Source organism: Talpa occidentalis, unplaced genomic scaffold (assembly GCF_014898055.3).
Source record: "Talpa occidentalis isolate TD23 unplaced genomic scaffold, MPIMG_talOcc4v2.1 talOcc4.2, whole genome shotgun sequence".
NCBI classification, from domain to species: Eukaryota; Metazoa; Chordata; class Mammalia; order Eulipotyphla; family Talpidae; genus Talpa; species Talpa occidentalis.
The window spans coordinates 76311251-76323462 of record NW_023602073.1 but is presented as its reverse complement, the minus strand read 5'-3'; the positions used below and the strand labels follow the sequence as shown (position 1 = coordinate 76323462).

At 35.7% G+C, this 12212-nt stretch overlaps 1 protein-coding gene across 4 annotated transcripts in view; it reads right to left on the bottom strand.

Moving 5' to 3' along the window:
- Positions 1 to 1261: 1261 nt before the first annotated feature.
- PRIM2 (DNA primase subunit 2) overlaps positions 1262 to 12212 on the bottom strand; it is a 260042-nt gene continuing 249091 nt past the window's right edge. For 3 of the 4 annotated variants that reach the window (XM_037519912.2, XM_037519913.2, XM_054698901.1), the window contains exon 14: positions 1262 to 1877. In XM_037519912.2, coding sequence (XP_037375809.2) covers positions 1653 to 1877 — 225 coding nt within the window. In that variant the 3' untranslated portion in view covers positions 1262 to 1652. Of the gene's footprint in view, positions 1878 to 10346; positions 10483 to 12212 lie in introns of all 4 variants that reach the window. The other variant, XM_054698902.1, reaches the window with a different exon arrangement.

Genomic DNA, 12212 nt, shown 5'->3' with positions numbered 1-12212 from the left:
CTATCTTAATTTTGTGGTTAAAACAGCCCAAAGTAACACTTGTTCTTAACATGTGAAAATAAAAGACTTGGGATTTTGCAGTGGGTAAAGTGGTAGGCAGTCATCAGGTTCCTGTTGAGATCAATGATAAAAGGAATAGCACATGGTTTCAGAAGGGAGAGCTTTACAGGGGTAATTTGTATTAGGATAATACTATTTTAGGGATTAGGTAGTAGTAATTTGCAAAGACAAGTAGAAGTTCGGCTACTATCTCATTTAATTATATGCTACTAAATAATTCCAAGAATTCTTTGCTCAGCGGCCTTAAAATAAAAGCTTGATCAGCTGACATTTTTAGGCTCGTATAATCTGATCCTATTCAAATCCTTTTCATATTGCTGCAATTTTTCACAGGATTTAAAATGTGGTGCATCTGACAGTCCAGGCTTCTGAATACAATGTCCTTTTCCATTTAGTTAGTATCTGATTTAAGAAGATAAAGGAAAAGTAACCTTCTTCACTAGGAAAGGAGGACTGAAATAGAGTAATATTTTTACTTAATCCAAGGCATTATGTGAGGAAGGGTTACATTTCAGCCTGGGTCTCTTTTAAGAGCCCCAAACCCTTTGGATGAATGTAGATAGCAAGGAAAAGAAATCAGTTAGTAAGGTTTCCAATAAAGACACTGAGCAGGGGATTAGATAAATATGTCTATAATCTTCCATATTTACTAAATTCCACAGCTGGCTCTGAATGGAGGGAGTTACTATAAATATCAGAATATTCACAACCAAAGTTACTGAATTTACTGAATGTTTTTGGGAATTGATGCAACTACAAAAGCAGTAGGAGGGTATAACGTAGGAGGGTAGAATGAAGAAACACTTTAGACATTCCTTATAATCTTCTTTCTTTAGTAACTGTCTTTTTCATGTATATGCCCCAGAATGAATGGAAAATGACAGCAGATAAAGTGCCACCATTTTACATAATAAAACACTCTTATTTGTTAATAAATAAATGACTATACAAATTATCTTTCTCTTAATTTCCAAATCATAATTCATTCTAGTAGCTTCTCGCCATTCAAAGGAATAAAACTGATGTGGAATAGCCATAAATAAGAAATAAGGAATAATCACAAAAAAGAAAAAGAAAAAGCTTGATCTTCATTGGTGAATTACAATATGTTGGATATTCCAAAATACCACTTTAAAAAACTTAGGATGTGTCTAGAGGATAGGTCTAATCTGTTATGACATAAGATGGGATGCTTGCAATTATACACAGAGTCATATAACATTTAAAACATTGGCATTTATTAACAAAAATATTTCAGAAATGGACTGGGTCAAAATTATAATAAGGGTTAAAAGTTGTTTTCAATTGTATCATTTCTGAGACTGTATAACCAGTTTAGGAAGCTGTTTTATCTCCTAAAACAGGGATTAAATAACACAATTCAAATGTTAGATTTTAGGAGAAACTCATCCTCTTCTCTTTGTCAAAGCAAAATATAGTAGAAGTCTGTTTTTACGGGCAAGTCAGCTTTCCTAAGAGGTGTGTGTACATGAGGCTGGAATAGGGTGCAGACACAGTTAGATAAAAAGGTCAAGTCTTAAAAGCAGGAAATGAAAATTACTGCACATAGAAAGTTACTAACGACCCAAGAATCATTCATTAAAGTAACTCTCTAGTCCCTCCATATCCATCTCCAGAGAGGAATTTAAAGAGGCAAGAGCAGATGATTCATCTTTGGTTTTCTGGACATTTGTTTTGGGCTGAGGAGTTTCTGGTTGGATGGATTCCTTCTTGATGTCTTTACCACCATTTAGAATCCGTTGGCTCTCAAAAAAGAATTGATTAGGATGATTCAGAGAAAAGCCACAATCATCAACCTGTGCAAGGAAATAAATACATGTCACATTAACATTTAGGAAAAGTATATACAGTGTTTCAAAAACTTACTCAGCCCTTGATCAAAATCTCCTTAATAACGGAAACATATCCTAGCAGTTCTTGTTCCTAACACTCAATTCACTACTCACCTGATTTCATTCAGAAACAGCTTCAACCACTATCTAAATATTAATGGCTCCTGCATTTATTTTTGCAGCCAAACCTCTGTACTCAGCTTTTTGTTCCCTATCCAACCCTAGTTCTATATCCAACTCGTCCTCATCTCAAATGGTTTAAATGCCTGACACATTGTCATTCAAAAACTTATCTAAAAATAAAATGTTTTGTTTGAAAGAAAACAATCCAAAATCACAGGGAAGGGATATGAATACAGGCACCACTTTGATACTGCTCCCTGTTATTACTCATTTTTTAATTGAGGCAATGTTGGTTTACATTTGACTTAGCATAATCCCTTCTGGCTCCATTCATCTTGCTGCAAATGGCATGAATATATCTTCTTTGATAGCTGAGCGTATCTTTGATCCACTCATTGCTTTTGAGCACTAGGATGTTTCCATAGCTTGGCTGTTGTAAATAGTGCTATAATGAACATGAGGGTACAAGCTTCCTTTCCAATTAATGTTTTTGCATTTTGGGGGTGGGGTAGATACCTAGGACAGCAATTTGAGTTACACAGCAGATGCATTTTTAATTGTTTGAGGAACTTTCATACTGTTTTCTGTAGGGGTAGGGCCAGTCTGCAATACTCCCAAAAGTGTAAAAGCGTTCCTTGTTCTCCACATCCTCACCAGGACTTAATTGTTTCTGGTCTTGCTATGGGCCATTCTCACAGGTGTGAGGTAGTATCTCATTGTGGTGTTGATTTGCATTTCCCTGACAGTGATGATAAACATTTTTTCATCTGTGTGTCTTCTTTGAAGAAGTGCCTATTTAGCTATTCTGCCCATTTTTTATTGGTTTTGTTGTTGTTGTTGTTGTTGAGTTGTATGAGTTATTTGTAAATCTTTGATATAAGCCCCTTGTCAGATGTATGGTGTGCAAATATCTTCTCCCATTCAATAGGGTGCCTCTTCATTTTAGTGATGGTGTCTTTCACTGTGTAGAACCTTTCAGTCCAATGTAGTCCCAATTGCTTATATTCTCATTTGTTTTCCTTGCTGTTAGAGACATATCTGCAAAGCTATCACTGAAGCTTATGTCAGTGTTTTGCCTGTGTTTTATTACATGTATTTTATGGTTTCAGGCCATATGTTCAAGTCTTTTATTTTGAGCTGATTTTTGTATATGGTGTGAGGTATTGATCTGGTTTCATTTTTTTCATGTGGCGGTCCAGTTTTCCCAACACCATTTATGGAAGAGGCTTTCCTTGCTCCTGTGTATACTCTTGGCTCCTTTGTTGTCCATTAACTGTCTATGTAGGTATGAATTTATTTCTGGGCTCTCTATTCCATTGGCCTGTGTGTCTATTTTTGTTCTAATACCATGCTGCTTAAATTAGTTTTACAGTATAATTTGAAGTCTGAAAGTGGAATGTTGCCATTCTTATTTTGCGTCAGGATTGCTTTGGCTATTTGGGATCTTTTGTGATTCCATGTGATTTTTAGTAATGTTAGTTCTATTTCTTTGAAGAATGCCATTGAAACTTTGATAGCAATTGCAAACGAATCTGTATATTGCTTTAGGCAGGATGGCCATTTTGACAATGTTGAGTCTTCCAATCCATGAGCAGGGAATAGCTTTCCATTTCTTAGTACCTTCTTTTATCTATTTTAACAATGTCTTACAGTTTTCTTTGTATAGGTCCTTCTCCTTTGCTAGGAGACATTTATTTTTAGTGTGATTGTAAATGTGGTTTTTAAATTTCTTCCTCTTTTAGTTTGCTCATTGTGTGCATTATAGGAAAACAACTGATTTTTGCGTATTGATTTTATTACCCTGCCACTTTGCTGAACTGATTGTTTCAATAGTTTTTTAGTGGAGTCTTTAGTGTGCTCTATGTATATTATGTTTTCTGCAAATAATGACAGCTTTATTTTTTTCCCCCAATTTGGATTTCTTTTATATCCTTCTCTTGCTTAACCGCTCTAGTAAGGACTATCAACACTATATTGTATGGTAGTGGTAACAGTGGACATCCTTTCTTGTATCAGAATTTAGTGGAAAAGCTTTCACTATATAGCTTTTATTATGTTATGTTCCAACTATTCCCAGTTTTTCAAGGATTTACTTCATAAATGGATACTGAATCATATCAAATGCTTTCTTAGCATCTATTGATATGATCATGTGGTTTTTATCTTTTTGTTGATGTAAATTACACTGATTTTAGGAATCTGAAGTACCTTTGTGTTCCTGGTATAAAACCCACCTGGTCATGGAGTATAATCATTTTAATGCATTGTTGGACTTGGTTTGCTAAGATTTTATTGCAGATTTTTGCATCTTTTTTCATTAGAGAAATTATAATTCTCTTTTTTGTTTTTCTTTGGTTTTGTTATTAGAGTAATGTTGGCCTCATAAAATGTATTTGGGAATATTTCTTATCTCAATTTTTGGAAAGAATCTGAGCAGGATAGGTATTAGTTTGTCATTGAAGTTTAGGTAGAACACCTCCGTAAAGCCATTTTGTCTTGGACTTTTGTGTTTTGGGAGTCTTGTTTACTGTTTCATTTCTTTGCTTATGAATGGTCTTTGCAGGTTTTCTATTTCTTCCTTATTCAGTCTCAGATGACTCTACGATTCTAAGAATTCTTTTATCTCTTCTGGTTGTTGAACTTATTAGCATATAGATGTCCATAGTAGTCTCATTATCCTCTGAATTTCTGTAGTGTCTATTGTAACATCTCTTTCGTTGTGATCCTATTTGAGTTTTGTCCCCTATTTTTTTTTTTTAAAGATTTATTTATTTAAACAAGCACTGGGTACAGTCAGAAGCGCGGGAGGGTAAGAGAATTCACCAGAGCCAGAGTGGGGAACAGAACAGGCAGACTGATGAAATACACTGCCAAGGGGAGCAGCGGGCACGGCAGGGGAGGTCTTTGCGCCATGTGGGACCCTCTCTGGCAGCCGGGGATAGAACCAGCGCTGCAGAGACTGCGGGCAGCTTCGCAGCCCAGTGCTCAACTGCTGCGCCACCAGGGGAGCCCCGTCCCCTATTTTTTTAGAGAGCCTGGCTAGAGGTTTGTCTTATTTATTTTTTTGAGGTTTGTCTTATTTTAAAACCAAAAAAAAAAAAAAAAAAAACCAAACAAACCAGGTTTTGGTTTCATTAATCTTTTGGACTGTCATTTTGATTTTTATTTCATTTCTGCTGTAATTTTTATTTTCTTATATTGGCTTTTGGTTTTGTTCTTTTTCTAGTTCCTCAAGGTGAGAGATAGTTACTTATTTGAGCTATTGTTCCTTGATGTGAGTTTGTATTGCTATGTACTTCCCTCTTACTAGAGCTTTTCTGTATCCCGTAATTTCTGGAAGGTTGTGTCCTAGTTATCATTTGCCTTATTTTTTTTTTCTTTCCTCATTAACTCAATAGTCTTTCGGAAGTGTGTTATTGTTTCCAGGAATTTAGGGTCTTCTGTTTTGTTTTTGTAGTTGATTTCCATTTTGATGTCTTTCTGGTAAGAAAAGATAGTTGGTATGATTTCAGTCTTCATGAATTCATTGATAATTGTTTTGTGACTCAATATGTGGTCAATCCTGTAGAATGTCCAATGTGCACTTGATAACAATAGGTATTTAAGTTTTTTGAGGTGCAATGCCCTCTGTTAACACCATGTGGTCGGTACTTTAAGGCTATTGTGTCCCTGTTTTCTGTCTAGTCAGTTTGTTCATTGGCAAGAGTAAGGTGAAGTCTCCCACCACATACATGTTTTTTCTAATGTCTGTTTTCAGAGTTGATAGTAGTTGACTAATATATTTTGGTGCGCTTTGGAGCTCACGTGTGTTTATTGGAGACAACATAAAGTTGGATTCTATTTCCTGATTCAACTATAGATTCTTTTAACTGGTGAGTCTTTTAACTGGTGAGTTCAGTCCATTTACAACTAAAGTGATTATGGATATATGAAATTCTGTTGCTGCCATTTTGTCCTTAATTTTGTGCTTTAATTTACTTCCTTGTTCAGTTCTTAGTGTTTGTTCCTTTCTTTGGTTTAGATATGAGAATTCCTTTCAATAAATCTTGGAGGGAGGAATCTATTGGTTACAAACTCCTTCAGTTTTTCTTTGTCTGAGCTGGCTTTTATTTCTCCCTTATATCTGAAGGAAATCCTTGTAGGATATTCTTGGCTAGCAGTTTTTAAGTATTTTGATCACATCATTCTATTCTCTCCTTGCCTGGAGTGCTTCAGAGAAGTCTAAAGTAGCCTAAGCAAGGTTTCTTTATAGGTTAGCTGCTTCTCTTCCCTTGCCAGCTTCAATATTCTTTGATTTGAACTCTTGGAAGTTTAATTATCATATGTGTTGGTATATGTCTCATTTTGTTTAGGTACCTTGGTGTTCTTTTAGCTTCCTATATTTGTATATTTAGTTTCTTCTCCAGGTTCAGGAAGATTTCCTCTATTTCTTTAAAAACATTTTGTATTCCCCTCTCTCTCTTCCTCCTGCTGGGAACCCATTATTCTTACATTGCCTTTCCTCATGTAGAGAGAATTTTTTTTTTTTTTTTAACTTCAACTCTCTCTTCTTCTACCTGGATTCTTTGTGCATTCACATATTTAAGGCCACTGATTCATTCTCCCATTTGGTCAATTCTGTTTCCATAGCTTTCTCCAATATATTTCATAACCTCCTCATCTTTTTTACATCCAGAATCTCCATTTTCTTGTGTAAAGCTTCAATTTCAGTTTTCTGTTCACTGATTTTTTTTTTTTTCCAGGACATTTGTTTCTTGGAGTTTTCTTGTATATCTTGGATCAGCTTTTCTGTTTTCTGTTACTCTTTCACTTCTTTGATTTTCTTTATCATGGCAATTCTGAATTCTCTATCTGATAGGAAGAACATATGGGGTTCCATGTCATTGTGATTGGTTTCTGGAAATTTGTTCTCTCTCTATAACATAGTATTCCACATGGGTTCATGTTGTCCTTTTTTTGTGTGTTTTGTCTTCTCCCCATTATTTCCTCTCTGGGCTGGTGCTAATGGTGGTGGCAGGCTTCACTCATAAAGCTTCTGTTTAGTATTGTATGTATCTCTTCAGTGCTGGTCTCTGCGTCAAAGGGGGTAGTCAACCTCACTGCATAGGACCCTCAAACCTGTGTCCGTCTGGTTTGCTGTTCTAAGAGCCACAATCAGTGGGAACCAGGCCCTGTTGTTTACTCTCTGGCTAGTGGTCAGGCTGCTACGGCTTATGGCTACAGGTTGTGAAAAACCTGGTTCAGCTAAGTTGATAGCTGTTAGCCAGGCTCTCCCAGGTGGCAACTGGAGGCCACAGCAACTAAGCTTTGGTTCACCAAGCTGGAAGCTGTATTCCTGTGACTGGTAACTAAAGGCTGAGGGGCATGTTTTTTCACTGGCAGTAGGTGGCCAGAAGCTTCCCCGTTCTCATTCAGACAGCTGGCAGATGAATGTGGCGATGGGAATCAGAATATGTATAGGGGGAGCCGGCTCCACTTCTGTGGGTGGTAGAGGCCAGGGTGGCAGGTGGGCAGATTGTGCTCCTGTTAACGCAGTGGGCAGAGTCCCTCAATTGTCACCTGAAAGATGGATTCCTGCATCTGGCTATTGGCTGCTTCGATCCATCTGGATCTCACTCTTGCAGTTGCGACCAACCGCCTGTGGTTGGTAGCTGATTATCAATCAGGCAGGGAGCTGGCCTCCTGGGATGGCCAAAAGTTGGGCCAGAGCCCCCTTCCTAAGGATGTTACTCCCAGTGCTCTTGCAGACCTCCATCTTACCTTCAGGAGCTATTGGCCCTGCTCCGCTGCACTGGAGCCAAGAACACAGGGAGGAGGTCAGCCAGCATCTTCATTCTGCTACCATCTTTATAGGTCTAATGTATTTTATCCCATTTGGTATAATACAAAGTCCAAAAAAGAAACATAATTTAATGAACTTTCTTTATTCCCATACTGGGATTTCCCTGTAATACTTTTTGACAGAAAATCTTTTTTTTTTTGTGATTTTCACTGTGGTTTAATGCAGATATACCAAGTTCATAGTTGTATGCTATTTCTTTTCTCAAACATTATCACTAAAATTCAAATGAAATTTTGCATATCACTTCAAATCACCTATTACTTTATGCTTCTATTACTCAGATAAACTTCGTAAAGGTTACACATACTTTTTGTATTTGAAAAACTCAGCAAGCACTACTTTTCTACCTTTTGATTCGAAAATTTAGTAATGGTTAAAAAATACATTCCTTAATAGGAGGAAACGGTTATTTAAATGCCTATTTTGTGTCAGACACTGTTGTAAATAGCATAAAACACACTTTCATTCACATAACGTTTATGTCAGTTAACTCCCGTAAGAGCCCTCCAAAGATAAATTAGCAGTGTTTTCCCATTTTTCAGATGAGGTATCTGAAAGAGAGAAATCAAGTAACTTAACTGTGCAGGGCTAGAGATGGGTATGAATTAGCATAGTCCATGCTCAGAACAGTATGTTCTGCTGTTTTGTCCTTGTGCCAAAGTCAATAATTTTCGAATGCACTTATTCCATAAAATTTGTAAACCTTTACTAACTCATGGTGTTTTCTCCTGAAGAGTGAACCTTCCCACATGAGTCCCTTTCTTCACTTTCAACAATGGGTGGAGAGAGTTGATGACATATGACAATCTAATTAAAATCCCTGTCCTCCCTGCCTTTTGCTAGTTGGAGTTGACAATGAAAGATCATTTTGCTTATTACTTTTTTTGTTAGGGGGTAGTTACACTCATATGTTTTAATACTGACAAGTCATTATACTTTTTTGTTCATCTGTCTTATCTGTCAACCTTTTAATCTGACTCATTGTACTGAAGTGACCTACCAATAATAGGTGCCTAATACCTATTTGATAAGTTGTACCAAAACCAACAAGTGTATGCTAGTCATACATTAGCTGAAGATTTCTTACGTACAAGGCCATGTTAGGAACTAGTGCATTTGACTAAGACAGCATACAAAAGTGCATTTGACTAAGACTCACTCTAAAGAAATTTCTAGTCTAATAAGTCATACAGTTAAAAATCTCTATTAAGAATGAAGGGGTGACAAAGGTCACAGACAAAGGCCTATTATACTCCACATTAGAGAGTGAGTCTGGCTGAGGAAATCAAGGCTGGCTTTGTGAAAAAAGGGCTATATGAGTTGAGTCTGGAAAGATGGAGAGAGTGAAAAGCTGGGATAATGAGGTCAAGGGCAATACAAACAGCAGGACCACATGAGCAAGGTAAAGAGGGGACATCCCAGGAAAGCAAGTAGTACAAATGGCCTGATGTAAAAGGCACATAAAGAGGAAAAATAGAAAATGAGATTGGAAAAAGAATGAAGGCCAAACCTCAGAGAGCCTTGAAAACCAGGGTAAGTAGTGTAGACCTAATTCTTTAAGGCAACAGGGAGTCACTAAAAATCCTTAAAAAAAGAATAATGTGATTAGATCTATATATAATCTTACAGTACTTTAAAATGAACTAGGGAGCTAGAAGGTTTGCTGTCATGGTCCAGAATGAAGTCTCTTAACAAGCAGACTAATAAACAGAAACAAGGTCTTTCCCGGTTACACATATTTGAGTACTCTAGGCTTCTCTGATCTTCTTTAATCAGTTGCCGATATATGCTTGACCAATAATTTTACAAGAACTTCAGTGTATAGCAGACTGATTTATTTTAAGAGTTATTATCTGGATCACTAAGAATAATACATTTTTATCTCCTACTATGCTGCTTAATTAAAAAATGTTTCCTGAATGTTTTATAACACATCTATAATTTTTATTAACAATAGTCATCTTTGAACTCTGTAATATTCAATTTTTCATTCAGTTCATCAAAAACTGGGAGATCCAATATAAAGTTTGCATTTTGCAAAGTGTTTCATGAAAAATAAGTTTATTGCCTAGATATTTCAATCAGAAGGCTCTATATTTTATAGAAAGAACATTAGAGATTGAAAAGACCTTGGGGATCCTTTCAATTGCATCTTTTTATATATAGCAGGAAACTGAAAGCTAAAGAGATTATATGATTCATGCAAAATGACAGAACTAGTAACTGAATTAGAATTCAGAACATTTGACTAGATCACTTAATTGCTCCAAAATCTGTCTGAAGCGGTTTTATGCAAAATCAAATTTATAATTACATCATGAATATTATTTCTAAAGCTAAACTCAGCTATAAAGATTATAGAAAACAGTGTATTCTTTCATGCAAAAAAGAATCTAAAACCTTGTGCTATAATTACATATTGGGAATTTTCTCTGTCTGCAAGTTGTTAAAATTTTTAATACACCTACCATTCAGGAATCCAGGGTTGAATCTCTGGATTAAACTGAATTATTAGATTTCAATGTGGACAAAATAATATAGGGTAATCTTTGGACGTCTCATCCGTGAAGTAGAAGTAATGCTAATGGCATTGTCATAGGGTTGCTATGGGGCAAACAAAGAAATATAAATGTAAAAAGAATTATTGGCTCTATGAAATCTAAATGAAATGTTTTGGAAAGTCTCAATGAAGACACATCATTTGGGAAAAAGGTGAATCCCCAAAAAGATAGGAAAAAGGACATATTGCTTCCCATGTATCATTATGTACCTTTTCCAATATAGAGAAATTCAAACTGGAAAGTGATGGTGTATTATGGGTATGGTATATGAGGAAAAAAATAATCAAATTCCTATACTCACACATAAGACCTTGTCCTCACATGAAAAGATTAGCAAATATAGTATCATGGAATATACTTTTTAAAATTAATTACCATATTAATGTTTATTAACCAACTAAAATAGTGCCAAGGATTTTGAAATGAGGGTCTACACCATGGCTCTGTGTGATGTCCTATGTTTCTCAGCTTTTTCTATAGCTTTGCAACTACCCTTTCTTAATTCATTTTCCTGAACTTGTGGTACATTAAGTTGCTTGATAGCATGATGGAAAATTATGACATTTTCTTCTCTTTACTAGATTGTATTTTCTGCTATGATGGGTTGTCTTTTAAGTGTTTCAGTTTTGTTTTTGGTTGAAGGAAGTATGTATGGCTGCCATCAAGTTCCATCTTGTTTGGGAAAATTTACAGGCTTTGGGGGAGGTGGAGGAGGCACAAAAGCTAAGCAGAATAAAAGATTTTACTTTAAAATCAAAGGTTAGAAAGACTTAGCCACATTGAATCCCCCCCCTTCATTTATTTCTGCTCAGGAATAGTAGTTGGTTTTTGTTTTTGTTTTTTTCTTTTTTTTACTGTTTGCTTTAATCTTTTCTTTCTTTCTTTGTTATGTGGGTGCTGTTGATGTTTTTCTTTGGGGTTGATAACTTATGTTTTGTACATTCTAAGTATTAGGAGAGGGAACTTCTGTAACATTTTCATTTTGCCATATTAGTTTGAAAGTTCCAAAGTAGTACAGTAAGGGATATGAAACAAGCTCTGTATAGATGGAGCTAGAAGGGTGAGGAACAGGCCTTTATGGGCTACATTATAATTTTTAATTTCTTTCTTTGGAGCAATGAGGAAGGCTTTAAAAACAGGTAACTGAAATGATGACATTTTTCTACTTTAAAGATCACTCTAGCAGCTGTGTGCAGGAGAAAGAATTAGAATAGTGCATGTGTTAAAGATGCTGGGAAATGAGTTAGGAAGCTATCGCAGTGATCCAAGTGAGAAATGATGGTGGCTTCTAGCCCAGTATTCTAATTGATACCCAAAATAATGACCAAGTTATTTCTAAAGAAAAAAAAGCTAAATGTATTTGGACTATCCTGTTTAAGATTACAGGGAAATGTGTGATAAATGTTAAAAAGATTTCTGTAGAAATGTGTGCGTTGAGGGAAAGTTATGCTCAGCTATTTGGAAATAAATATCCAGAATAATTTGGTACATAAGAGTTCATTTCTAAAGACACTATTTTCAATTAAAATTCAGATATCAATCTATATACAGATTATTTTCATTTATACATGGAGTAAACTGAAAAAAAAAAAATACAGTATAACACTTTGTTCTCTAAAAATACTAAGAAAATTGGTTTCAAGTAGGCCAGATTTTGACAGGTAAGTGAATCTCTCTCATTTACTTGGAATCAACACATTTTGCATACAATGACCTTCACACTAAAAAAGGCTTCATATTTCTGCCATAGCAAATGTAGATTTTTGAAGGAAT